General features: G+C 43.4%; 1 protein-coding gene across 7 annotated transcripts in view; it reads left to right on the plus strand.

Moving 5' to 3' along the window:
- EVI5 (ecotropic viral integration site 5) overlaps window positions 1–27,792 on the plus strand; it is a 279,915-nt gene that overhangs the window by 106,204 nt on the left and 145,919 nt on the right. For 5 of the 7 annotated variants that reach the window (XM_068239795.1, XM_068239797.1, XM_068239798.1 and 2 more), the window contains exons 3-5: window positions 13,858–14,050; window positions 20,465–20,689; window positions 24,657–24,731. In XM_068239795.1, the coding sequence (XP_068095896.1) occupies window positions 13,858–14,050; window positions 20,465–20,689; window positions 24,657–24,731 (493 nt within the window). Of the gene's footprint in view, window positions 1–3,743; window positions 3,822–13,857; window positions 14,051–15,920; window positions 16,132–20,464; window positions 20,690–24,656; window positions 24,732–27,792 lie in introns of those variants that run through there. The other 2 variants (XM_068239796.1, XM_068239801.1) reach the window with 2 other exon arrangements.

Here is a 27,792-nt window from a genome sequence, read left to right on the forward strand (position 1 = left end):
TTTCTGAGCATTCCATAGCTAGTGAAAATAATTCCTGCTCTCCCAGAATGCTCTGGAAGTAGAATTCTGCATAGCTGAACAGCCTAGGCTAAGCACCACTGGAAGGGTAGGGTTTCAGACCAATATACGTCAGTATATAGATTAGAATTGTTTCTGAAACCAAGAATATTACCATAAAAATAATTTGCTGCATTCTACTATATGTCACTACGGTGTCTTTAATGGTTGACATGAGGGAAAAGCATTAGAACACTCATTGCATTGCAGCTTGCTGTGTACAGGGATGCATAGCTGCTGAGTACACGTTGATCTCTCCACTACTAAATGTTGCCTCAGTGGGCATGTGAGCATCAGAATTCATCCATGTAGCAATGGATAAATGTGGCCCGATTTAATGCATTTGTTTTTCTTTAGATTACTTACATAGCTGGGAGCTTGGGTGTTCTTAATGAGAGGTGCTAGAAAAACAAATGCAATCTGTGATACTAATGTCTTTGTGCCATGTACCAAAGGACTCCTTCAGATGTTCATGCCTTAATGGTTCACAACTATGTTGGTGGCACAAAAGGGACATACACAATACTCAAGTAGTTATATTGTCTGATTAGGGTTTATTCAGGCATAGTCTTTTGATGTATAGTGTTCATAGGCTTTAGTTGCCACAAATACAATTTTTATAAACTGTGTAATGATAAACATTGCCATGTGACTTCGGGGTACACCCCTTGCTTTAAAGTTGGGGGAAACTTCATTTTAACTGAAAAAATAAAATTTATCTAATGAGAAATTACTTATTTAGCTTAACTATCCTGTTGCTTTTATTGTCCACTGTCAGATTTCTGTAAGCTGTAACAAATAAATAAATGTTTTTCTATAAAGGCCGTTATGCTGTTGCTCAACTTAGAGCAGAGAGGAAGTTAGGAGTTCAGGTCTGCTTTAAGATGCCCTGGTAGAGCTGCTTGACTGCCCTGTTGAATTCCTTTCACATCATTGTTTTGAGTCCTTTATCCTGTAGACTGGGAGCATATATCAGCAATCTGTTTTCCCTCAGCTATGTATATTGGCTGCTGCTTCATTCGGTAGAGAAGACATCCCAGCCAGTATAAGGGCACCAGAGATTTTCTTTTGTCAGCTAAACAGCCCTTTTATGGGGAGGGTGCCCTCTGGTAGTGTGAATCTGAAATGCAAATGCATACATAAAGCCAAGTGTGAGCTTGCCACCGAGGTTTTCATGTTGCCACAAATTCTTGGAGACTGGACTTTGTATGACACCATTGTATGAGGTAATAGATTTTTGCAGTGAAATCATTGAGTTTTTCTTACATTAACTTGAAACGCTGGCTAACCATTTCTGCATAGCAGCTTGGTATAGAAACGTAAGTTGATCATGAATGACTACATGAGAAGGCTTCAGGGCTGGAAAGATTGTGTTGCATTCTTGTTGAAAGTAGCATGTGGTATTTGTGTATGTGGCACTGACAGAGGCGATCTCTCGCTCCCTGCATATGCGTCATACGCCGTGCTTCAATCTTGGATAAAGCTCCTGCAGTCCTCTTGGCAGTAATAACATAATTTCATTTGAGAGATGTCGGCTCTCGCCAGACAGCAATTGTAAATACTCTTTTTTGCGTGCCTAGATATAGCCAGGCAGTAAGCAGATCATTTTTGACAGGCATCATGGAGAAAACAGTGTTATTTTTAGATGCTTTAAAGTGGCCTTCCATTAGCTTTCACATGAGTCAGAAGGACATGTCATTATTACCAAATCAGCATTAATTTAAGTAAAAAAAAAAAAACCTCTTACCCAGGGCTTTGGAGTCAGTACAAAAATCATGCAACTCTGAGGACTGCTCAGTTTATGAAACCACAGAATCCAACTCCAGGTACCCAACATTGCTCTGACTCCTCAGCCCTGCTCTTACCATAAACAGCTGCTGCTTCTGTACTCCATCATGAAACTCCTTCTCCACTTGCACGCTGCTTGCACCGCAGGTGGCCAAAGCACAGCACTTTCGTTGTTCTCCCCAATTTCATGCCCGTGTGTTTGGGCAAAATTGCATGCGACTGTTCATTGTGTTACCGCGCTGAAGTGCAATGCATGGTTAGAATACCAGACAGCGCACTTCTGATGCCTAGTGTGTTGTGCGCACTGCGCGTTGCTGGAAACACGATAGGCATCGAACAAGTGGAAAGGGGCCTAAGCTAAGGATCACATGGTGAATTAGGAGGATTCCTGCATGTATGGCTTTGATAGCAAAGATGAGAATGGGATGGATCTCTCATGTGTTAGTCAGTATGCAGTGTGAGTTGAGAAGTTTTCACTTCAGCGTCTTTCCTTTCATATTCTTTATCCTAGTTGTTTTTATGGCTTGTGTATATGGATTTAATTTTTGCAATTAATCTGCCTTTCTGTAGCACAAGGTTTGCTTTAAAGTGTACCAGAGCTGATGTCATATGAAAAATCGATACTTACCCGGGGCTTCCTCCAGCCCCATAAGCGGGTCTGGGTCTTATGCGCAAGCGTGGACCTCCCGCGCACGAGCAGAAGACCCAGACTGGACCCGAATGAGCCTTTTACCAGGGCTGATAGCGGCTGAACGGCAGACAGCGGGAGAACGGCGAGGGACTCTCACATGCTTATGGGCCCCAGGTAAGTATTGATTTTTCATATGACGTCAGCTTTGGTTTACTTTAAGTGACTTTTTATGGAGCAGTGTTAAGGTGGCCAATATGCTTGTCAATGGCCACCAAATCGACTATTAGAACCTTTTCTGATCAATCTAATAAGAGAGATATCTTGCCTGCCCACACACTGCAGACAGAGTTTGTCGATTAGAGATCGTCCTAGCGCCTCCACCTGCCGCCCCCTTCCTTGTAATGTGTCCCCCATCAGGGCCGGTGTGTGTGGAAGCCGCTCCCCTATCGCTGTGCGCCTCCTGTAGTGTCTTCTCTGCTTCGCCTGGAGCGCCTGTACTCTGTGACCCCCGTCTCATGTACCCCATCTGACCTGACATCGATACATGAGATGGGGTTATGGAATACAGGCACCCCTGGCGATGGAGATGGCCACGTCTGCCATCTCTGCCAGATTCATTCATTTTAATTGAATCGACAGGAAATCGATGCTGCAAATTGAGTAACTATGGAGACACTTAATCTGCTTTCACAATGTGTTCCGAGTGATTTCTGTTTGGTTTGCATTAGTTTTCCAAATGCAGCCCAATTATCTATTCTCCTGTATTTTTCATTGTTTTGAAGTTGTGGATAGGTTGACTGGACCAAACCAGATGAAAGCCTAATCCAATCGCATTGAATTTGCTTTACCAGATGTGTAGACAAGTCCCAGGGTTTTCTATGGTCTAGAATACTGTATGGTAACAGGTTGCAGTGGCATTTATACCAATAGCCTGTGCTGCTGTTAATTCACCTACAAGCATGTTTGTATTGACTGGTACTGATTCAATTCCTCACATTTTTATTCCGCTATATAAAAGTTACCTTAAAATCTCAGTGTAATAGTCTGTTTTTGTATGAAGGGACTGTGTGGATGTCCTGAATGTCATACTGTATTGAAGTACAAAGGTTACCACATTTGCTTTTTGTCCCCTATTCTTTACAAAGCCTGGGATTTGTCAACAAAAGGATAGTTCCCCAGAGTTCTGAAATGGTTCATTCCATGGTAATGCCGCACACTGTTTGCTTGTCAGGGTTAAACTGCTCCAGGTACCACAATAGGAGCACTAAGTGTATCTGGGAATTACCTTTCATTTTACACTGGATTAGGAGAATTGCCTTCTCATGTCATTCCTCAATCTGTTAAGGTACAGTGGACATTCTTCTGCTTTTCTAAAACTGCAGTACTACTGTACTGAAATACAGAAAATAAGTATCATTTGAAATCATTTTCTGTAACACAGAATGTTGGAATATTTCCTTTTCTGACAATGCTGTTTAGCATTAGTACGTGGTGAAAAATTACTTTAGAAAACTTGAAAGAAGTAAAAAGAAATTTGCTGACTTAAAGTGCACACTTTTTGTACTTATATCTCTTTTATTTAATAATTTTACCTTGGATAATGTAGCAGTTGAACACTGCATTATGGGAAATCAAGTCATGGTTTTCCCACCAAAATGTATTGATCCAATATAACTACTTTTGTTGCATGTTTGGTACAGTTTTTTTTATCTTCATACCTTTATGTATTTTGTGATGATTAAATGTTATAGTATGAAAAGTTATGGCTTGCACCTTACAGTTAAGGCAAAGCACTCTAATCCGGTGTCATGTTTTTTTTCCCTGCTTTCAGCTTCTGTTATAGCATGTTGTGTATACTATAAACATTATCAAACAGGGAAAACATTGGCATATATTCCTTTGTGAGATGTTCGTCATTTTTAAATTGTAACCTACCGTATTTATAACAAAACCTTTTTAATGTGTACAAATCTTCATTGCATCAAAGCTGAAGTGAAAATAAACTGAGATAAACTATTGGATCTATAGTTCAACTTCTCATAGGACTTTTCTGGAATCCTAAAGTTATATTTTGTGCTTAAAATCTAAAAACTCAATTGTAAAGTGTCTTACATGAATGACTACCATTTGTTTTAAAGCGCCTATCTTGAACTTAAGACTTTTTTTGGTCTGTTCCTTCCACTTGAAAGTGTTTCTCCTCTTTGAGGGTGTACATGTAAAAAAAAGTTGCCTGGAAAACCGGCTAGCAGACTTTCAGTAAAATTACTGATAGTATATAACTTACCGTAATTCCAATCAGTAAACTACCGGTAATCTCTACCTATATTTTACTATGACCTAACCCTACTCACACACAGAACCCTCCCTCTATCCATGCCTAACATTTAACCCGCCCTCTACCGCTGCCTAACCCTTAACCTGCCTAACCATTCCATGGAAGAAACTGCACATTACTTCAGTAATGCAGCAAGCTATACCCGACTGATTTCCTACCTCCTACTCACTCTTGACCTACTCACTCTTGATATTAGAACATGAAGTGAGATGGATTTTTGATTTGGATGCTAGAAAACCTAATGAGTTGAATCATAGATGGGACGTCAATTTGTGTTACCCCTATTTGGGGACTGGGAGTGAAGTCTGATGAACGGTCTCTCTGGTACTTGACTTGTTGCAAAGGGGTTGCTTGGTTTTCTTATTTATTTGTATCAAATTATTGAATTACTGTATTTACACCTTTTTGATCTATCTTTGGAAGAATTAGGTTGGGAATCTCCAATGCTTTGCATTGGGGTGGGTATGCCTCTTTAATGAGTGTTTAAATTCCCCCCCCCCCCTTCCTTGGGCATTCCTCCTCCCCTGCCTCATTTTCTCCTGTTTTCCTCCCTCCTAATTATCACTCCCCCCTCCTTCTCCTACCCCCCCCCCCCCTTCTCCTCTTTTCTCACTTTCTCCCTTTTTGAGGTATCGTAATAACTGCAGTGGTAGTAGTGAGATTTAGACGGTTAGCCTCACCGGTTCACTATTGTTGGTTTTTTTTCTAATGTAATGTATGTTTTTTAAAGAGAATCTGCACTCTTAAATTCTTACAATAAAAAGCATACCATTCTATTAATTATGTGCTCCTGGGCACCTCTGTATGGTTTCTGCTACTCCCTGTTGCAATTCTGGCTTGTAATTGCCAGTTTTAGGCAGTGTTTACAAACAAAGGACATGGCTGCTAACCAGCTTGTGATAGGCTGAGAGGAGCTCACACAGAACCTGCAGGGGGCGTGGAGAGGGTGTGTATAACTTCTATCCTACCACAAGCAGAACAGCACATTCCTGCCTGAGCCCGACAAAGCTGACAAAGGAAAGAAGATTAGATTGTATAACAGAGATAATACAGCCACTGTGCAACTAGGAAAGGCTGCAGTAAGACAGACCACATTAGAACAGGTATAGGAACTTATAGGATAGAAGAAATAAGGCTTAAAATTTTGTTACAGAGTCTCTTTAAGGCCCGGTTCACATTAGCGTTCCAGGTCCGGCTTCCCCTGACCCGGAACGCTCCATACACGGCGGATGGTGAATGGTTACATTGTTAATCAATGTATCCATTCACAATCGTGCGCCGTCCGGATCCGATCCGGGAACGCAGTTCCGGGACGATCCGGCTTTCTTTTTCCAACATGCGCTATTTTTCAGTCCGTCCCGGTGCGGCTGCGGACCCGGGCCGGATCCTGACCCTTCGCGTACGGCCGTGCTGTGCAATGAGAAATGGATGTTTCATCACACTGGCAATAGGACCGTATGCTTCCAGCACCGGTCCTATGCCACTTGGGGGGGCCCGGACTACACGCCGGTATCCCCCCATGCTTGCGGTGCCTTTCTGGCACTGCAATGTATCTAGTTCCGGCTACTTTATTGTAGCCGGAACTGATACATTCCGGATCCGCAACTTGTGCCGCCTTGTGACCACTGCAGAGACCCGTACGGTCTCTTTGCGGCCCCCGGACCCCCGGACACTTGCGGACTCGAACCACAAGTGTACGGGGCCTAACATATGTTTGTATTCAAACAATTGTGCAATATGCTGGAGGCCACTCTCCTTCCTCCAGGGGTATTCCCCTTTAAGAATATGAGATACCAGTGTAGGTGTGGTGGTGGAAGTAGGTGTGGTCTCTGGGTATTAAAGACTGCTAGGAACATGTCATATTAGCGACAACTAAGGACCCGGTACAGTCAGAAACGCGTCAGCTGCTTGCTTTTCTACCTGTTGCTGTTTTCTACGATGAACTAATAAAGGACTTTGTTTTAAATTATGGAAGGTGTGCAGAGGAATCCTTGAACATTTCACTCTCGACCTTTGCTTGCTGCGGTACTAAAGTAAATGTGCTGTCCATACAGAGCATAGGACAGTGCGTCCGCAGAATGGTGCATCCCGTACAGAGGATGGTGAGGTCCTTTAATGCAGCTTCCGGCGTTGCTTCTGCGCAGGGCAATATTATAGGACGACTGCATATCTCCAAAACCAGCTTTTAATCAGATGTTTCAGAGACTGAAAGACCTATTGAGCATGAGTAATGCAGCGCTAGCATAATGCGCAATATGGTTACGTCATGAGGTTTAGGGGATGCCAAAAATCTAGGGCATACCGACACCACACCAGATTCCTCCCCTTTCCTTCCTCCCTCCCTGGCTGCAAAGTTGCATGTGGTGCATAATAAGTTTAAAGGATACCCGAGGTGACATGAGATAGACATGTGTAAGCGCGGTGCCTAGCACACAAATAACTATGCTGTGTTCCTTTTTTTCTTCCTTTGTCTGAAAACGTTAAATATCAGGTATGTAAGTGGCTGACTCAGTCCTGACTCAGACAGGAAGTGACTACAGTGTGACCCTCACTGATAAGAAATTCCAACTATAAAACACTTTCCTAGCAGAAAATGGCTTCTGAGAGCAAGAAAGAGATAAAAGGGGGAATTTCTTATCAGTGAGGGTCACACTGTAGTCACTTCCTGTCTGAGTCAGGACTGAGTCATCCACTTACATACATGATATTTAACTCTTTCCGGCAAAGAAAGAAAATAAGGAACACTGCATAGTGATTTGTGTGCTAGGCACTGTACATACCCATGTCTACCTCATCGTGTCACATGTCACCAAGGGTATCCTTTAACTTGCCCAATAGCACTTCCCAGCAGCAATCTCTATGGCCACAGTGGCGTCATGTGACTATTGGCCCTTTTACACTTAAAGAGGAACTCCAGCCTAAACAAACATACTGTCATTAAGTTACATTAGTTATGTTAATTAAAATAGATAGGTAATATAATCTCTTACCCACACTGTTTTAAAAGAACAGGCAAATGTTTGATTTCATGATGGCAGCCATCTTTTTGGTTGAAAGGAGGTGACAGGGAGCATGGGACACAGTTCCAACTGTCCTGTGTCCTGAGCGTTGCTAGGCAACGTGAATAACATAGGAAATCCCATCGTGCTCTGCACAGCATCAGGGAAAAAAAGCCCGGGCTTTTTTTTCTTTGATGGGTGAAGCTTGGGTAAAAATGCAGCTAAAAATGATGCTTTGGTAAGAAAAACAAAATTCTGATGCTGTGAAACTGTTAAAGAAACACCAAGCCTTTTCAGTTCTGCTGAGTAGATTTTTAGTCTGGAGGTTCACTTTAATCAGTTGCTCTGTTATAACTGAAAGAAAACTGATTTTTAAAGTAATGCCCATGTTTTCCTATGGCACCTTTCACACAACAAGTTTTAAATGAAATTTTTTTCACAATGCAGTGCTATAGAAAAAAAAACGCGTATCAACGCGTACTAACGCACACCAACTGATTAAGTGTAAATGGGCCCTTACCATCAGTATGTGCCAGTGTGAAACATGACGTGGCCATGGAGATTGCTGAACAATGTAAATGATTGAGTAAAACCTATAACGCACCGCTCGCAACTCGAGAGGGATGAGGCATGGCATGCAGGCCGCTTGAGGAATGTGGCAGCAGCTGGAAAAGTTTGCCCACCCCTGTCTCATGCGGTGTGCACATATTCATATACATTATCCAGAAACTCGCTGCATATAGCGAGTAAGAATAACGTGATTTGTTTAAATGGTGAGATGTGAACATTCCCATACAATTGTATGAACAGTGACTTTACATGGCGGATTATTGCGCAATACAAAAGACATAGTGTGAACTTTGAGCGCTAAAATTGTGACAAATTTGCAGTTCTAGTGATTTTTAGAAAAATTGCAAGCATGGAAATTTTACTGGGAATTTTAATGCAAGGCAATGGGACCATGTTTTTAAAATAAAAAACCTGATCAAAAACACTCTTCAGTGTGTCTCTGCCCTAAGGCCTCATTCACACCGGAGCGTTTTATTAACAATTTCAGCAGCTTTTTCAATCACTGGCCATCGCTAGTGTTTTAAAAAGCACTACTGCAATGTAATGTGTATGGCAGTGTTTACACTTCGCTTTGCAAAATCACTTGCGTTTTGCAATTGCCAGTGTGAGGGAGGCCTTAGAGCTGTGGATTTTCACTGTTTTTTTTTCTGCACAGTGGTGATATCAACAGACAGTTTCCATGCAGGCAAAAAAATGAAAAGAAATAACTATGGAAACCTACAGTAAAAGAGGGTGATCACATTTTTATTATTGATTTATATAGTGCCAGCATCTGGCGCAGTACAACAGAATACAAGATCTAACAATACAGTTATAGTTGACAGTATAAGAAAAAGGTGGATTACAGTTTATGTAGTGAACAAATCCATTACAGATTTGTACTTGAAGTATACCTTAACTGTTTGCTGCAAATATTACTTTCTTAAAAGGTAAATCAATATTTTTCTATGTTTTAACATTTTTAAAACTTATGGTATTCTTGTTTCCGGGAAATCTTTATCTGAGATACACAGGTGACTCCTGGTTTAACTAAATTTCACATGCTAGTATTTCTAGACCCGCTTATGCAAACATCAATGTTCAAGGACAATGTGCAGTTAGCAAATAGTGTGGTGTTGCCCTTCCCATCTTTGGCTGCTTTGTAATAGGTAGCTTTGTAATCCAAGAATTTTCACTTAATGGGTTTTGTTTTGCCATTTATAGATCTGTCTGTTCAGGCCCAGGTCTCAGCTGAGCCAATTGGTCTGTTCCTTAGCCCTCCCTCTTCAAGCCACTGCATCATGTGCCACGCTGTTGTCCCTCCCACCCTCTCCATAGCAACAGAATGTGTTGCTAGCCTGTAGGCAAGTGATGCATCTGTGAAACGCTCTGTCTCCGAACTGCCACTTGAGGCTTTGAGTCGATCCCAGCGCTAACAGTAATTGTGCGTATGTACGGGGGTTTGCAATACTTCTGCCAATGTTGGATACTGCTAGGCTGGACTGAACAGCAGCCTTTGTCCTAACTCCTCCCTCTATCCGGGGTGTAACTAGAAACCACTGGGCCCTCCTGCGAAACTTTGGATGCCCCCCTCACTTTCTGCACAGGTAAACCAAGAAAGGTTAATAAACTGGCTACTGGCTAGTGCACACTTTAATGTGTTTTCCCCAGGCAGATAAAAACCGACAGCAGTGAAGCATTGCAGGCATTTTTCTCTGACAATTACATTAGCTTCTGTGATAAAATGTGCATGTTTTCACACATTCAAATACGCATGGTGTGCAGAAAACCCATACAGAAAACCAACAGACGAGTGTGCTCCCAGCCTAGGCTTATTACACTCACTCTGTCCATCTCTGATGGAGCAGAACTGGCTCTGCAGAATCATCCAGCATCACTACAGTAAAGAGCACTTGGGGAGGGGGCAGGGTGCTATACACAAGACCCTGCTGAACACTAAATAGGGACTGTATACAAATCTTTGTCTGCAAAACTTTATATGATTCCTTATCAGTCGCTTAGCAGATGCAGCCATTAGAACAAGTGTGCAGAGAGCAGAAAGCTTTTTCTCTCTGTGCCCTTAGTTGTCAGTCTCTCAGGAAAGGAGGGAATTGAAACTTCTCCCCACATGGGGCCCCCTGCGGCTTCTGGGCCCCTCCTTCGGCTCTATCCCTTGCAGGGTCTATTGTTATGCCCCTGCCTCTATCCCATCTGCATCCACAGTAAACCATGAAGGAGGTAGGAAGTGGTTCCAGACAGTCTTTTTCTCTGAGAACCATCTGACCCTGCTCAAAGCAGGAAGCAGAGGGAGGAGGTGGGCGTGGTCATGTGGTGTCTTTGCTGGGGCAATACTTTGTGGTCTGATCTGAGTCATGTAACGCCTGTTTCCTAAGGAAATACATCTAGAATGGCTGCATCGATTATGCATTGTACATGTATAGTCCTCTATTCACCTCTACTAGCAAGGAGGTTGAAATAGGACATTTAGGAGATTTTGTTTTATTCCAGATTGCTATTTCAGTGTCCTGTCTCCTTGTTTCTGACACAAGGTGCTGTTAGAAAAGGTGAAGTGAAAGTAATGTCTTACCCAGGGTACTATCATTCTTGTCTAAACTGCTTTGTCTTCCTTAAAAGCAGCATATCCATGAGAAGACTGCAGAAGATGGATCGGGTAACTACCAGTGACCTGCCATCCGATGAAACGATTCTTCCCCTATCCATCTTCTGCAGTGTGTATGCATGACGGCACGCGATGGGAGTGATACGATCGCTGTACTTTTGCGTGGAAGTCTGCAGGAATCGGAATGATTGTTCATGTTCATCCTCTAACATCATTTAACTTAAATTAAACATTGTTTAGTGATTTGCAGCAATCGCGACCGTCGCACGTACCCACGGCAGAAGATGGATAGGGGAACTGTCATTCGTCGGGTCACCAGTAGTCCTCCAGTCCATCCTCTTCTGCTGTCATCTTGTGGATACATAGCTTAGGTTAAAAGTTACAAGATGTTGCTCGATATTGCAGAAACGGTCGTTCGTTTTGAAAGTTCACCAGAAAAATCGCCTGGTTGGTATAGTCCTTTATCTGCTGTGCCTGTTAAGTCATTTGTGCTTACAGGAAACTGAAAAAAGCGCAGTCACGAGCCATGTGGTGCAGAGTCCTGAAGTATCAGGAGGTATGAGGCACAGAGAGCAATGTGGTATAATGAGATGTGAGGTTCAGTGAAAGCTGACGCATACGTTTGTAAAAGTGGCAGAAATAACTGCGGTACAAGGAAGTATATGGGACAGAAATTGCTGAGGTACAAAGAGGTATGCCGGACAGGACATTGAAGTACAAGGTGGTAGGAGGGAGAGAAAGAACAGAGTTACAGAGAAGTATGAGGGACAAAGAGCACTGAGAAACAAGGTGTGAGGGACCGAGAGCAACACAGTATATTTACACTAGTCTTAAAGAGTACTAAGCCAAAAGCAGATTGGAGGCACAGCGCACTGAGGTAGGAGGGCTGTAATGCAGCAAACGCTGAGGTGTAGGGCGGTATGAGGGACAGAGAGCGCTGAGGTGTAATGAGGCATAAATAATATTCAGATGGAGGAGGTGTACCTGTACAGTATTCAGTAGTAGGGTATTGTACCGTGTTAGCCATCAGTAAAAGCAAGAAGTTTTGAATCCGGATGATACCATTTATTGGCTAACTTAAGAGTAAGTAGTTAAAATTATCCAAGCAGGAGCGCAGGTCATATACAATTTATTGCCACTTATAGATCAAATAAATGTATTAATAGCAGGATTAATGCAAGATAATTACAGTCTATACTTCATACGCACTCACTCTTAAACACAGGCATACTGGTTTCCCATAAAAATGTAAAAAATAATTTGTATATAAGAAAATTGGATTTCGTTCAATCCTTTAAAATCACCAAAAATGTATATAGAGTCCAAAAGGGTGGTCTCCCATGGACAATAGCTATGCGCACCGGCACTGTAAAATGTAACTGATAAACACAGATATCGGCTGTCTTCATCACTGTGGACACATACATCGTATTGGAGGATCCGTACAGGCTGTGGACGCGCCTGACAAAACATAACGAGTATTGCAGGCCATTGGAGTACTCCAGAGCGGATGAAGTTTATCAGCTTGTGGTGAGATCTTTTTAATATATTTGTACAGTGGTGTAAGGAAGCCGGATGCATGATTTAAAGATCTAATATTATCGGAAGATCTGTACCTGGTGTACTGATCAATTACTGGAACTGTTTTTTCTGGGTTTATCAGTTACATTTTACAGTGCCGATGCGCATAGCTGTTGTCCATGGGAGACCATCCTTTTGGACTCTATATACATTTTTGGTAATTTTAAGCCTCATCTACACTGGTAGATGAGGCTCCGATCCGGCGGCTCGATTAGCCGCCGGATTGCCTCTTCCGCGTGCCCGCGCCAGGTTCGATTCCTCGCTCGTCCCCGCCGGCGCCGCTTATCTTCCGCTCGATTCCCTGCCATTGTCCCCTCGCGGAGAGCGAGCAGGGAATTGGCGGTGGGGAGATCCGTCCTGTCGGAGCTTATTGATAAGCTACATCGCCGCCTCATCTACCCGTGTAGATGAGGCTTTAGGATTGAACGAAATCCAATTTTCTTATATACAATTTTTTTTTTACATTTTTATGGGAAACCAGTATGCCTGTGTATGAGTGTGTGCGTATGAAGTATAGACTGTAATTATTTTGCATTAATCCTGCTATTAATACATTTATTTGATCTATAAGTGGCAATAAATTGTATATGTCCTACGCTCCTACTTGGATAATTTTAACTGTTTTCTTTGAATTGGTGGGAATAGGGGAAATCCCACCAAAGTTGGTAGCAGCGGGAAGAAGTAATTTATGTGCGATATAGGTTTAAGAAGATTCTGGGACTGTACCTTCTGATAACCTATTACCTCTGACCTACTCCTTATACATGTAATATAAGTTTTTATCTATATTAGTATAAACAACTAGTTGCAATACCAATATTTTAGCAGCCCCCCCTGAATTTCTTTGTTTTAACTTAAGAGTAAGCTTTCAGCTGTACAGACTTCATCAGACTCAATCCTGTTTGCTTACAAGATGTTGGAACAGACAGCTGTATACATGCAACATCAAAAAGGATACATTGATTTTTTTTATTTTTTTGCAAGCATAAATGCATGTCATTAAGCTGCCTTTCATGAAACAGAACATCTGAATGGGGTCTTGAGAGGTTGTTAGCTGATTTATGACCAATCAATAAGACCCCTTGTTTATCATTGTTGCTTATTTTTGCTAGCTAAGAGGTCACATGACTGACTGCTAATCCCTCAGCAATTGATCGTGAAGCTTTTCTGCTTACAAAACTTGCTGGCAAAGTGCTGAACAAATATGAAATATTATTTTACATCATATTACCCAATAATCTATTTTAGTACTGTACTTGAAAATGTTACATTTACATGCAATTTTTTCCCCCTTTAGGCTGCTAGAGACTGACAGTAAATCGCTGCGATCTGTAAATGGATCAAGAAGAAATAGTGGGTCTTCCCTGGTGTCCAGCTCCTCGGCATCCAGCAACCTCAGCCACCATCAGGAGGAGGATACCTGGCTGCTGTGGGGCCGCATTGTCAATGAGTGGGAGGAAAACTACAAGAAGAAAGAGAAACAGATCAAGGTAGGACTATGGCTCATCTTTTTGTTAGAAAAGAAATTTCAAGTGAAAGCAATATGGAGGCTTAAATAGGCTATTTTGGTGCCTCGGCAGAGTTTGGAACTTGTGTAATTTCACTGACTCCGAAGTATGCAGATTAGGTGTTCTGACACCTCTGTATATTTGTTGTGTGACTCAGAATCTAATGAAGCCAAAAGGCCACCCGGACAGCCAAGCCTTGTAGAAGAGCAGTGAGTCACTTTAGGTTTAATTCTGGTTAATATTATTGTTTCTTTACAAATTTCACTGAAAAAATGTGCACTGCAGCCATTATTACACTGTTAATGGTAGTGTTTTCATACTTTGCTCAGTTGGTCACTAGGTGACTGGGATTAATATTCTGAAAAGTGGGTGGTGCCTACTAAAGCCAATCAATTTGCCTATTCATTTTTAAGGACAAGATTTAATTGCTGCCATTCTTGCACTGTTAATGGCAAAAGTCTCAAGCTTGGTGCAGTCGGTAATTGGGTGACTGGGGTTCAAATTCAGAAAAGGGGGTGGAGCCGCAAACAGACAATCAGATTTGTTTCGTTTCACTGCAAATTGATGCCAAAGACCGCAAAGCTCACTAACTAGGTCATTCAGTAATTGTATGTTAGGGTTAGAAAAAGTGGGCGGAGCCAACACCAGCCAAATACATACCCGGGCAACGCCGGGCCATCAGCTAGTATATTATAAAATTTATCAACACCATATAGTTAGTGCCTTATACTTTTCCGCCCTAAATGTTGTACCAAAAAAAAAAACAATTAGAATATCCGGTTCTATCAAGTTTGTATTGTTAAAGATTTGCTCTTATTTGTCATAGTAATCTATAGTGATCTAGCCCATATCTTGATATATCCGTTTATTCACTATAATCTGCCATAGTAAAATACATAGGATGTTTACAGGCTAGTGTTCTGGCTGACGAGGGATATATCCTGCTGGTTTCGTCAGTTCAGTCTAATTCGTAAGCTTCTTACTGACTACCCGATTGGTCACTAAACGTCAGTATGTAGGCTTTTAATATTTAATATATGCTATGTGTATTTGGTTTTCACCTCAATAATGAAAATATCCTATATAATAATAGGCAACTGTCCCTGCATACAGCAGGGACATATGTCTCTGTGTAGCTGGGTCTGTGCTTTTTGCTACTGCGCATGTGCCCAGCACGGACCGAGCCTCACACAGGCAGGACCACAGGGATGGAGCCAGGCGGGGGTGTGAACGGGTGGCCGGCTGTGTGAAGGGCGGATGCGTGTGGCAGGCGCGCGGAGACAGACCTAGCCTGTTTTTAAAGGGGCACTATTGCGAATTCCCTGGATTTTAGTCCCTTTAACATAGATATGTGTAAGTGGAGCAATGTTATTGCCACTTATTGTGACTGATCAAAAGTATTTTATACATTGCCACTGACCATTTATAGCAAGTGAGTCACGTCGGAAGGTTTACCTTTCTGACGCGACTTAGCATAATCCATTCTGCAGTAGGAGGCATCTGTAGTTGTAGATACTGCAGCTGTTACATCCCCCCCCCCCCCCCCTCTGATCAGCCCAGCTAAGTTTGATCCAACTTGTAACTGAACTATCGTGCAGTTACGGAGTTCTGTGTACGCTGCAGCCGCCGTACGGGTCTATAGTTACATGCTGCCCGCTGAGGACCTCTTATTTGCAGCTGGCACAGTGACGGACACCTATTGGTGTCCGTTGCTGTGGTAACCAGCAATCGGCTTTCTAATTGTGCAAGCCAGCGACGGCATCAGTGAGCAGACACAAACGAAGACAGAAAGCCGATTGCTGGTTACCACAGCAACGGACACCAATAGGTGTCCGTCACTGTGCCAGCTGCAAATAAGAGGTCCTCAGCGGGCAGCATGTAACTATAGACCCGTATGGCGGCTGCAGTGTACACAAAACTCTGTAACTGCACGATAGTTCAGTTACAAGTTGGATCAAACTTAGCTGGGCTGATCAGAGGGGGGGGGGATGTAACAGCTGCAGTATCTACAACTACAGATGCCTCCTACTGCAGAATGGATTATGCTAAGTCGCGTCAGAAAGGTAAACCTTCCGACGTGACTCACTTGCTATAAATGGTCAGTGGCAATGTATAAAATACTTTTGATCAGTCACAATAAGTGGCAATAACATTGCTCCACTTACACATATCTATGTTAAAGGGACTAAAATCCAGGGAATTCGCAATAGTGCCCCTTTACACGGGCTAAGGTCACTAGTATATACATAATGTTACCTTTCAATATTTTGCAATTTGTTTGTCATTGACGTTAACCTCAATGTATCAGGTGTTTCCTTGATGATCTATCTTCAATTAAATCTTTTAATGATAAAAGATTATCCGTTTCTATCAATGAAAATGTATTTCTTTGATTAGACCAGTCTCTTTTCCAAGTTAATTTGTATCTTTTTGTCAGTTGTTTGCATTAGTGTGTCCTCCACAGAAATGATCACTTATACACAGCTCTGACGATAAATGGTTGTGCAATAAAACTGGGCACATTGCACTTTAATTATTCAGAACGATTTTTGTTTTGTTTTTATTTTTTTACTTCCTTGAAAAATCCCGGGGGTTTTGTATGTTTAACATTTTGTCAAAACTATACTCACATAGTACAGTGAGCCTGAAAGAAAAAGTTTCCAAAGGAAACCGAAATATAAAAAAACATGCTGGGCAATGTAAATACACATGCACAAGTAACGTGTGTGGTAATATGTTATCTTTATTGTAATCATTTTCTTTCTGTTTTCAGCTGAACTCTGAGTTTTCTGGTTAGGTGTGGGTTTCTCTCTGTGTGCAAGAATGGTCCCCGGAATCTTTCAGCTCTTGCAGGCACGTGCAGAGGGTTGGGGTGGTGGCTCTGGGTTCCCAAGCACCTCAAGCCCCCCTTAAAATACCCATAAAAAGGCCCCGGCCACGATACGCTCTGCCCACCACATGCAAGAAGCCCTACTCACCACCTGTGGAAAGCTCCTCCCCATCTGGGACATTTTGAAGTAAAGAGGTCCCATACAGGAATCCTAGTGTAACCATCCCCGCAGCTGTGTGGGAGCAGGTGTGATGGTGTCTCCCTGACAGCAGTGACCACCCCCTCCCCCAGCATACATAGTGTCCTCTCATTCAGCCTTGCACCCACAGTGACCTATCCCTCTACCTAGGACCCATACTGACCTCTCCCTCCTCAGCATTAGCACTGCAGTGATCCTGCCTCTCCCAGCACCCATTGTGACCTCTCCCTTCCCCAGTACCCACATTGACCTTTCCTTCCCCCAGTACCACCCAAAGTGACCTCCCTTAACACCTAAATTGACCTTTCCCTCCCCGAGCACCCCCAGTGACCCCTCCCACCATCAAGGACTTCCCCTTCCTGCAGCACCCATACTGACCTCTACTTCTCCCAACATCCACTCACACCCCTTCTCCCCCCCCCCCCCACCCCCCACCTTTTCCCCATAGCTGGGACCCAGTGCTCACACTCACATGATACCAAGTACCTGCACCCAGCCTCCACATGGCACCCACTATCTGCACCAAGCACCCACTTAACCAGTACCCGCACTTAACGTACTTGTATTTAACCATTTCAGCCCGCGGGGATTTTTCACCTTCTGCATCAGAGCAATTTTCACTTCCCATTCATTCGCTAATAACTTTATCACTATTTAACACAATTTATTGATCTTTATCTTATTTTTTCCGCCACTAATTAGGCTTTCGTTGGGTGGTACATTTTGCTAAGAATTATTATTAATTTTTTTTCAATAAATGCATTTTAACAGAATTAATAAGAAAAAAAATTGAAAAAATTCATTACCGTATATACTCGCATACAAGCCGAATTTTTGACCCCCAAAAAGGGGGCCAAAAGTTGGGGGTTCGGCTTGTATGCGAGTCATGGTGGTCCGCGGGTCCCCCCCTCCGCTGGTCCGCGGGTCCCCCGCTCCCCCCATGGCCGCCGCCGCCGCTATTACCTGGCTGCATCTTCTATTTCAATCTCTGTTCTTGTAAACATTCAGAGCAGCGCGCCCGGCGCTGCTACTGTGACGAGGCAGGAAAGAGCGTCCTGTTACTATGGGAACCGCTCTTTCCTGGCTCGCCGCTCGTCACAGTAGCAGCGCCGGGCGCGCTGCTCTGAATGTTTACAAGAACGGAGATTGAAATAGAAGATTCAGCCAGGTAATAGCGGCGGCGGCCATGGGGAGCGGGGACTGTACTGGCTAAACTGGGGCACGTAACTAGCTTTACTGAGCGCTATACTAGCTAAACTGGGGCGCTATACTAGCTATACTGAGCGCTATACTGAGCACTATACTAGCTAAACTGGGGCACTATACTAGCTAAACTGGGGCACTATACTAGCTATACTGAGCACTATACTAGCTAAACTGGGGCACTATACTAGCTATACTGAGCACTATACTAGCTATACTGGGCACTATACTAGCTATACTGAGCACTATACTAGCTATACTGGGGCACTATACTAGCTATACTGAGCACTATACTAGCTATACTGGGGCACTATACTGAGCACTATACTAGCTAAACTGGGGCACTTTACTAGCTATACTGAGCACTATACTAGCTGTACTGGGCAGTATACTAGCTAAACTGGGGCACTTTACTAGCTATACTGAGCACTATACTAGCTATACTGAGCACTATACTAGCTATACTGGGCACTATACTAGCTATACTGGGGCACTACCTACCCATACTGGACACTTTACTAGCTATACTAAGACACACTCGGGGAATAAGGCGGCCAGCATTTCCTACCCCCGGCTTATATGGGGGTCAATCATTTTCCCCTGGTTTTTCAGGGAAAAGTTGGGGGGTCGGCTTATATGCGGGTCGGCTTATATGCGAGTATATACGGTATTGCTCAGTTTTCGTCCATTATAGCTTTAAAATAATCCACGCTACCATGATTAAAACCTATGTATTTTATTTGCCCGTTTCTCGGTTATGACACCATTTAAATTTTGTCCCTATCACAATGTATGGTGCCAATATTTTATTTGAAAATAAAAGTGCATTTTTTCCGTTTTGCGTCCATCACTATTATAATTTAAAAAATATAATTTAAAAAATGTTCGTAGTATTCCCCCCCTTCACATGCATATTTAAAAAGTTCAGACTCTTAGGTAACTATTTTTTTTATTTTTTCTTATTTTTGTAATTTTTTTTTTCCATTAAAAATTTTATTTGGGTAATATTTTGGGAAATAAAGTTAATTTTTAACTTTAAAGTTTAATGTAAAATGTATGTAGATGTAGTTTTACTATTTTGGCCACAAGATGGCCACCTTGAGTTTATTTTTTTCTCCTTGTGCTTCTCGATCACCGGAAGCACAAGGACGGGAAAACTTTTTGTTTGTTTATTTTTTTTTATTTTTTTTTTATTTTATTTTTTTCTTTTGCAGAAAGACTGAAGCCTCTAGTAAGAGCGCTTTGGGATTTCTGCTGGGGACACGGATCGGTGATCGGGAACCATGTTCCCGTTCACTGATCCCAGGGCTACCAGGGGGACGGCACGGGGGCGCGCCCGCGATCGCACGCTGAAGCGCAGCACTGCAGCAGAGCAGCCGCCTGGACGTGAGGATCACGTCCGGGCGGCTGAAATGGTTAAAGGAGGAAACCAGAGTGGAAAACCACACAGACACTGGGAGGACACAGAAACTCAGAGAGACGCACACTTTTTTCCCTTCACTTTGCACACAGACTGCAGTAGACTCATAAATGTAACTCATTACTTCAGTGTTAATATAATATAAATATTCTTCCTTTTATGGTCATCTGTTACTGGAACAGGAACACACAATCACCTGTTCACTCAAATTTCTATTTCCTCCTCATCTCCTTCTCCTCATTCTCTATCTCTGCCTGTCCCTCCTTCCCCTCTCTCCATCTAGCAGTAAATTACAGAGGTTTAGTGGGAGTTCCATCTTACAATTTGTATAAAGCGGTGCAACAATCACAAGCGTGACATAAACCTGCCACGCCGTCCACAGTTGTGTCCTCACCTTTTCTGCTGACTGATGTGACTACTGGCATACTGCACGTGGGGCGCATATGTGACATCACACATGCACCCTATGTGCTATAATGCTGGTAGTCACATGGGGCACCAATGCGGAACAAGGCCAATTCCCAGGAGATTTCATGCTGAAGTCCATTGGAATTGGTCTGCTGTGTATGGGCAGCCAACAGATCTCTCTGATCAGATTCAGAGAGTGATCTGTCTCTTGGTCGATCGACTGCCCAAATCACTCAATGTATGACCACCTTAAATCTGCATACAATAATTTTTGTGGACGTTTATCAGATCACTGCAATTGTTTACCCTCTGTGTCTGTCATTATTTATTTTGTAGGATCTTGTCAGGAAAGGGATACCACATCACTTCCGTGCAATTGTGTGGCAACTATTATGCAATGCTCAAAATATGCCAATCAAGGAGCAATATTCCGAGCTCTTAAAAATGACCTCGCCATGTGAAAAGCTTATCAGAAGAGATATTGCAAGGACATATCCAGAGCACGATTTCTTCAAGGAAAAAGACAGCCTTGGGCAAGAAGTTCTGTTCAATGTCATGAAGGTTGGTACTCTAAAGAAGCGTTTATCAAAGCACTTGTGTTGATCAATGAATGCATTTACTCTGCAAATTGGGTGCCACTTACGTAGCAGCTGATTTGTGCTGTATTGTCGTGACTTTGTGGTGGTTTCTGTTGCTTGTTATAGTGGTGAATCCTCAGCTATCGGCAATTCATTTTTAAATCCATCTTTTATTAATTGTGAGCAGTGTATTGTTAGAAAGTGTGGTTGGACATGCTGGAAAATCTGTCAGTGGGTTCTGGAGGAGCAGCAAAGCGTTGCACTGCATTAGTTGGTACAATTCTAGATTTTTGAAGTTAGATTTCTGCTGAGTGTGGCTAAAGGCTTACACTGGTAGATTGCCACCAGATCGACCAGCAGATAGATCCCTTCTGTGATCGAATCTGATCACAGAGGGGTCTATTTGCTGCCTACTCTGCCAACAGAAATCTATTTTACAGTGAAATCTATTCACAATCCGTGGAGCTGGAGCTACCACCACCCCCTGCATACATTACCTGATCTGGCCGGCTCGAGTCCCCCGGTCTCCACTGTCTCTTCTCCGCTCTGGGCTTCAGCTTCTGTTTAAACTTCCCCCGACAGGAAGTGAATCCAGCCGGAGCCCAGTGCGGAGAAGGGACAAGGGGAACACGCGCCGGTGGAACAAGTAATGTATTGTCCCTAGCGTCGGTCATTGGACATTCGAATGCTGCTATCGACACACTCCCGGCAATCTAGCGAAATTTTCCGCATGGACGGATTGACGGGATCGATCAATTTTGGACAGAAATCGGTCGATCGGTCAGCATTTGCGTATCGATTTCACAGCAGATTTGATCACAGTGATCAAATCTGCTGTCTATCGGCGGATATTGAGTAAGTGTATGGGAACCTTTAGGAATAAATTGCTATCGAATTAGGGGAGGCGTGACCCTTGCCTTGAAGAGTGTGTCTCGATGACCTTGACTTCTTTGATTAGCGGTAGTGATTTTGTGGGACCCTACACTAATAGATGAATAGATTTAACCATCAATTAGATTCCTCTCAGATTGGATCCTTACACACGCATTAGGCACAAATTGTCAATAGATTTCATTATGAAATCTATTTAATATCTGGGAAACCACGCACTGCCTGCTGGGCCCCCCAGTCCCTCTCCAGACCATGCAGTGTAATTATTAGAGCTTACACTCCCCTAACCACTTGCGTGTCTTCTCTCCAAAGTTGGCCGCTCTTCCCTGTGTCTTCCCTCCCTGGCCACCTGTGTCACACTAGAGGCACTGTGGCATGTCCTTTACGTGACCACTAGAGGCCTCCATTGTTCGGCCTACAGCGTTTGTCATGTGAAAGGGGCTCCCGGGGAAAGGAGAGACTGGGAGGAGCTCCCCGGGGGGTTTGAGAGAACACACGGGCTGGCTTGAGTTCAAGCTCTGCTGCCACTATCACTGCAATCCTGACCCGCCGCTGATCAGGCAATATCTTCCATCCAACCCAATTGACTATTAGTGTATGTTCTGCTGCCCTCTGTGATAATAATGTCCTTTACTCCTGGGACCAAATCCTCCAGTGTATCCAGCGAACCATATAAAACAAAAACAGAAATGCTTCACATAGGGTGTAACATACGCACTCAATACACCCAGTGTGTGTACATTCTGCAATTTGTGATGCCGTCACCTCAAATATACAAATATGCTATTTTTCCATTGAGAGCAGCTTTCTTCTAATTATCAACTCAATCGACTGATTCAATCCGTCTCGGACTGGAATTTATCAGGCATTGTTTGTGGCATCAATTTCTAGCAGATCAGAGTGATTGAATCTGCTGGATATCAACGGGAAGAGTCAATATATGTATGGCCAGATGTACTTTGGTGTAATTGATTTTCAAAGTGACAATTGAAAAGCTGCCAAGATCTAGAATGGCTAGCAGGACTAAGCCCCTCCCTGGCCTCGCCGCTGGACCTTTATGGACTGCTGTTCTGCGGCTGCCAAATGATTATGGTAACTGATTTTAGACATATATGGTCATGTTGATCAAATCTTAAATTATCTGAAAATGGATTAAAGAGGAGCTGTTAGGTATAGGGTCTCAGAGAAAAAAAAAACCACATATATCAGTAGCTAAATATTGGCTGTACTTACATTACATATGCATTTCTCTGTCCACGTTTGGATTTCACAGAATTTTTATATAGTATTTGCAGAGATTGATGCTCCTGACAGCTCATGGCAGGTTCCATGATTGTCTGTCTCGTATGAAGCCAATTGTGACGTAATATCCTCCCTTACTGTGCTTCCTGGTGATTCGACTCACAAAAAAGATGGTTCATGATCCGGACAACATTACTGTGCAGTGAATATTAATTAGCCATGTGGCTAGGAACAATAGCGGACTCTAACAGAACATGTGCCCTGTGAACAGCACAATGATTTTTCAGTGCTGTGAGTTAGGCTGCGTTACTGGCTGCTGTAACATGAGCCTGTAACTTCTCACTGTGAAAGCAGCCTTATGGCCCATACTCACGGGCAACTTTTTGGCCTGTCGCCAGCACACGTGAGCGTGTGCGCGACAGGCCGGCGACAGCTCCTCTCCAGGTCCCTCCGCGTACACGCGTGGAAGAGGGACCAGCGGTGCGACGGAAGCTGTAACAGACGTTCCTCCTCCCCCCGCCGGAAGCTCCGTATTCCTTTATGTATGTTGCTGTCGCTAGTCCGCGTACTCGCGCGGACTAGCGACAGTTGTGGCGGAGTTGCGGCGGAGACTGTCGCCAGGCGATTGAGCGGTTCAATCGCCTGGCGACATCAGCGACGGGCGACAGTTCGGGGTGCGCGCCCGTGCAATGCCGCATACTCACGGGCGACCTACCGCCGCAACACGCGCGCGCCGCGTGTTGCGGTGACAATTGTAGCCCGTGAGTATGGGCCATTAGGGCGGTATAGGGACATGAAGTTGAGGACCAAGGGAGTGGAGAGAAGGAGCAGCCCCAGAATGCTTTGCAGTATCTGTTATGCGTCCTGCCGGCCTCTTTAGGAGCTTGCCCTTGCTGTTCAGCAAACATCAAAGTAAGGCCTAGTGCACACCAGAGCGGTTCGGCTGCAGTTTGCGATCCGCTTGCGGGTGCGGATCTGCTAGGGTAATGTATTTCAATGGGCTGGTGCACACCAGAGCGGGAGGCGTTTTGCAGAAACACATACTCCCGGGCTGCTGCAGATTTTGGATTGCGGATGCGTTTCTGCCTCAATGTTAAGTATAGGAAAAACGCAAACCGCTCTGAAAAACGGCACTTCAGAGCGGTTTGCCAGGCGTTTTTTGTTACAGTAGCTGTTCAGTAACAGCTTTACTGTAACAATACATGAAATCTACTATACCAAAACCGCTACACAAAACCGCAAAACGCTAGCTGAAACGCTGCAGAAAAATAAGAAAAAGCGTTTCAAAATCTGCTAGCATTTTGCGGATCTGCTAGCGGTTTTTGGTGTGCACTAGGCCTAAGAGAGATTTTTAACTTCAGTATTGCCTTTTTGGCTTCCTTCTAAACTGTTTAACACAGGAGAATAGAGGTTTAAATGAGCTTTTGCAGCCTGACAGTTACTATTTAATAACTTTTTAAAGAGGGGTCAAAATAATGGAAAATGCAGTCAGGTACCTTGATTCAAAGGTTAATAATGGTTTCTGTATACTGCATTGCCTTCTATGGGGAGTGTTTCCACCAATTTGCATCCAAACATCTCATCTAATTGGGTGCTGTGTGATCTGTCATGTGTCCTAGAGGAATCGGGCAATCAATCCCTGTTCCAATTGTTGTGAATGAAGCACTCATGGATTAACCGATGAATGTCTACAGTAAAAATAAGTGTGCGCGTGTTAATATAAATATGTATATCATATGTGCACATTTAGACACCTTCATATTATTTTTTCGTTCCATCTGTGGCTTTAGTTTAACATGGCAATATTACTTATTTAGGCATATTCCTTAGTGGATCGGGAAGTCGGCTACTGCCAAGGAAGTGCTTTTATAGTGGGACTACTACTTATGCAGGTAAGAGGGTTTTTTTATATCTTCATAACAACATTGGAACCCTTACTTAGTAAAGCAAAATTAAGCTGGGAGCTGGGTATACATATATAACGTGGTAAATAACATCTACCTACTATAAATAAGCCACCACCTTGCCTCAGTGACCTATTAGATATGAGATCAGTTCTCAGCATAGATCCAGTGTAATGTCCCCGCTCCTTATCTCCGCTGCATCACAAAGCTTTGGAGGCCCACACTCATGTCTGCCTCCTGTGAACAAGCCCACTCCAACTACTAAAGAACAACGATTAAAGGGAACCCCATGTGAGCGACATATGGAGGCAGACCTATTTATTTTCCTTTTAGCAATACCAGTTGCCTGGCCATCCTGCTGATCCTCTGCTTCTAATGCTTTTAGCCATAGACCCTGAACAAGCATGTAGATCAGATGTTTCTGCCAACAATCTGACAATTGGCAACTGGTATTGCTTAAAAGGAAATACATATTTTTCCGGACCGCTGAGCTCAGCAGACCGGAAACGATAATTGAAGCCCTGCATTGGCGGCAATGAGAGAACGGAAGGTTTCTTAGCACTAGTGAAGAAACGGACTGTTAGGAGGGCAATATACCCACAGGGGGTGGTGGAATGTGGGGATGCGAACTGGGACATACCTGAGCGGGCAAGTGGGCGAGGGAGGGTGCCGCAACCGTGCCAGCAGGTGAGGGAGGGTGACTAGTCACATGATGCAGAAGACTGAAGCCTGGAAGAAACCCTCTACCACCCGGCTGCAATGAAGAAGATACCTGGATACGTTTTTAACCCTCCCTCACCCACCCGGCTTCTGCACCCTCCCTCACCTGCTGGAGTGGCAAACAGAGTGAAAACGGATCCGATCTAACAGTGATCAGATCCATTTGCCAGTGTGGATCAAGCGATACGGATCCGGTGAAGCGGAGACCGGATCCGCTTTACTGGATCCGTTTGGCTTTAAAATCCAATGTGAACTGAGCTTAACTCTTCCAAAGGGAATTTCTCAAGAATGTTTGCATCAAATGTGAAATTTTATATGAGTAATGCCACATCCATATTTTCAGGAGGGTGAAGCAGGGCTTTGAAAATAAGACTTTAAGCAGTGTTACTACTGCAACGTCTGCTGGGCTGGTTTCTAAAATATGGCTTACGGTAGTTTTAAAAGGTCACAACAGGTAAATCTTTTCAGTTTTTTTGTTTAGTTTTTTTACTCTTTTCCTCCTGTTCTCTCCCCTCCCCTTTTCTGTTTAATAGTCTTTCTTGAAAGGTCAGTTTTCAGTGAGCTAGTTTCTTAGATAAATAGCGTCTGACATTTGCTGGCTTCTCTGTGCATTATTTCTGCTTGGAACAAGGTCTGAAAAAACTTTATATGCATAGGTACGGACCATACCAGCTCTTTGTTCTGTCAATGTAGCTATTAAATGAATATTTTATCATCCTACCTAATAATCAAGTGTCCCTGCGTCCTGTCCGTGTGTCTGTGCTTTTGCGCTACTGCACATGTCAAGCACTGACAGCCGTTAGGACAGGATGCAGGGCGGGCAGCTGAGTGGGCAGACGAGTGTGCGGCCAGCAGGTGTACGCGCGCGATAATGACATGCCTAGAGCCCGTTTTCAAACGGGCTTAGGTCACTAGTTTATAATAAAAAGGACTTGTCCCTATGGCAGTTTTATAAGGCTTTCCTTAATGGGCTGAGAAAACCCAATGGAGGAAACAATAACTTTGTTTTGGTGGTTAGAACATGTTTTAGATTGGTCTGTCCCCATTGGAAAGGTTCTTACTTATTACGTCTCGTACACTTTGCTAAATAGTTTTTTTTTTTTTTTTTTTTTTAGCTGTGATGGCCATTTGGGGTGCCCTCTGCCAAGAATCTAGCATGTGTACGGCCCAGACCCTCCCTGAGGTGTCACCAGAATGGCAGATCACCTCAGCCGACCACCAGCTGAGGGCATTGCTCTTCTCATTACCCCTCCAATTCCATTTTGCACCATGCATTGTCCGTCCTTTCCAATCTGTAGCAACACAATGTTTTGCTAGCCTGTAAGCTACCAACATGTCTGTACAATACTCTACACAGAACTGTTCACTGAGTTTTGTTTGTAATTAAACATTGGGACAGTCAAAGACAAAAGGGACTTCATGAAAAGAAAGCTCTTTATCAGCTGAGATGCCAGATTCCCAAAGGAAGACCCCAAGGTTGCACTCTGCTTAGGACTACACATTCAATTTGGATTGTCCCGTTAACAACAATCGGTGCAGAAAACTGATTGTTTTTCATGGCTCTTCCGTGACACTGGCTATTTAATAAACGAAACAAAGCCTGAAACAATCATTCTTGATTGTTTTGGATGATGATCTAGTGTGATAATCTTGTGTGTGTGCAGAGGTTTCTCTGCATTTCTTCAGTGATGCATTGAATTTGAAAGTACTTGGTTGACCACTTTTGTAGTTCCTGCTGCAACTAGTGGCAGAAAACTAAGCAGCATTTTGTGGTAAAAATGTCACCTAAAGATTGTATCCGCACCATTTATGCAGGATGTGTACATGCTTTTATGAAGAGCCAGGTTTTTGTTTCCTTTGGAATGGATTATAATATGCAGGTAGTCCCCGACTTATGAACACCCGACTTATGAACGACCTGCAATACGAATGGCCTGGATTCTGTGTTTCCATGGGAACAAGTAAAAAAAATTTCAACTTGGATTTGTAGTTTTTGAGAAAATTGATTTTTAAAAAATTCAAAGGAAGTAAGGCTTTTAAACTGGTATAAGCAGGTACAGAAGACAGAGGTGACACAGAGAGGGACACTGGAGGCCCAGGGCGGCACAGAGGCGGAGCAGTGCTTTTCAGCGCAGGTAGAGTTGGGCGCAGCCATAAACTAATAGGAATTACAGCTATAGCGCGCTCAGTGATTAACGTCGGCGCCGTCAGAAGACTTAGCCAAAGTTGCTTTTAAAACCATAATTCGGCCTCCAGCAATAGCTGGAAGCCGAATTATATCAGTCCCCACCATCCATGGCGGCCTGGAGGGGGAATAGTTATTAACACG

This window comes from Hyperolius riggenbachi, chromosome 6 (assembly GCF_040937935.1).
Source record: "Hyperolius riggenbachi isolate aHypRig1 chromosome 6, aHypRig1.pri, whole genome shotgun sequence".
Classification (NCBI taxonomy): Eukaryota; Metazoa; Chordata; class Amphibia; order Anura; family Hyperoliidae; genus Hyperolius; species Hyperolius riggenbachi.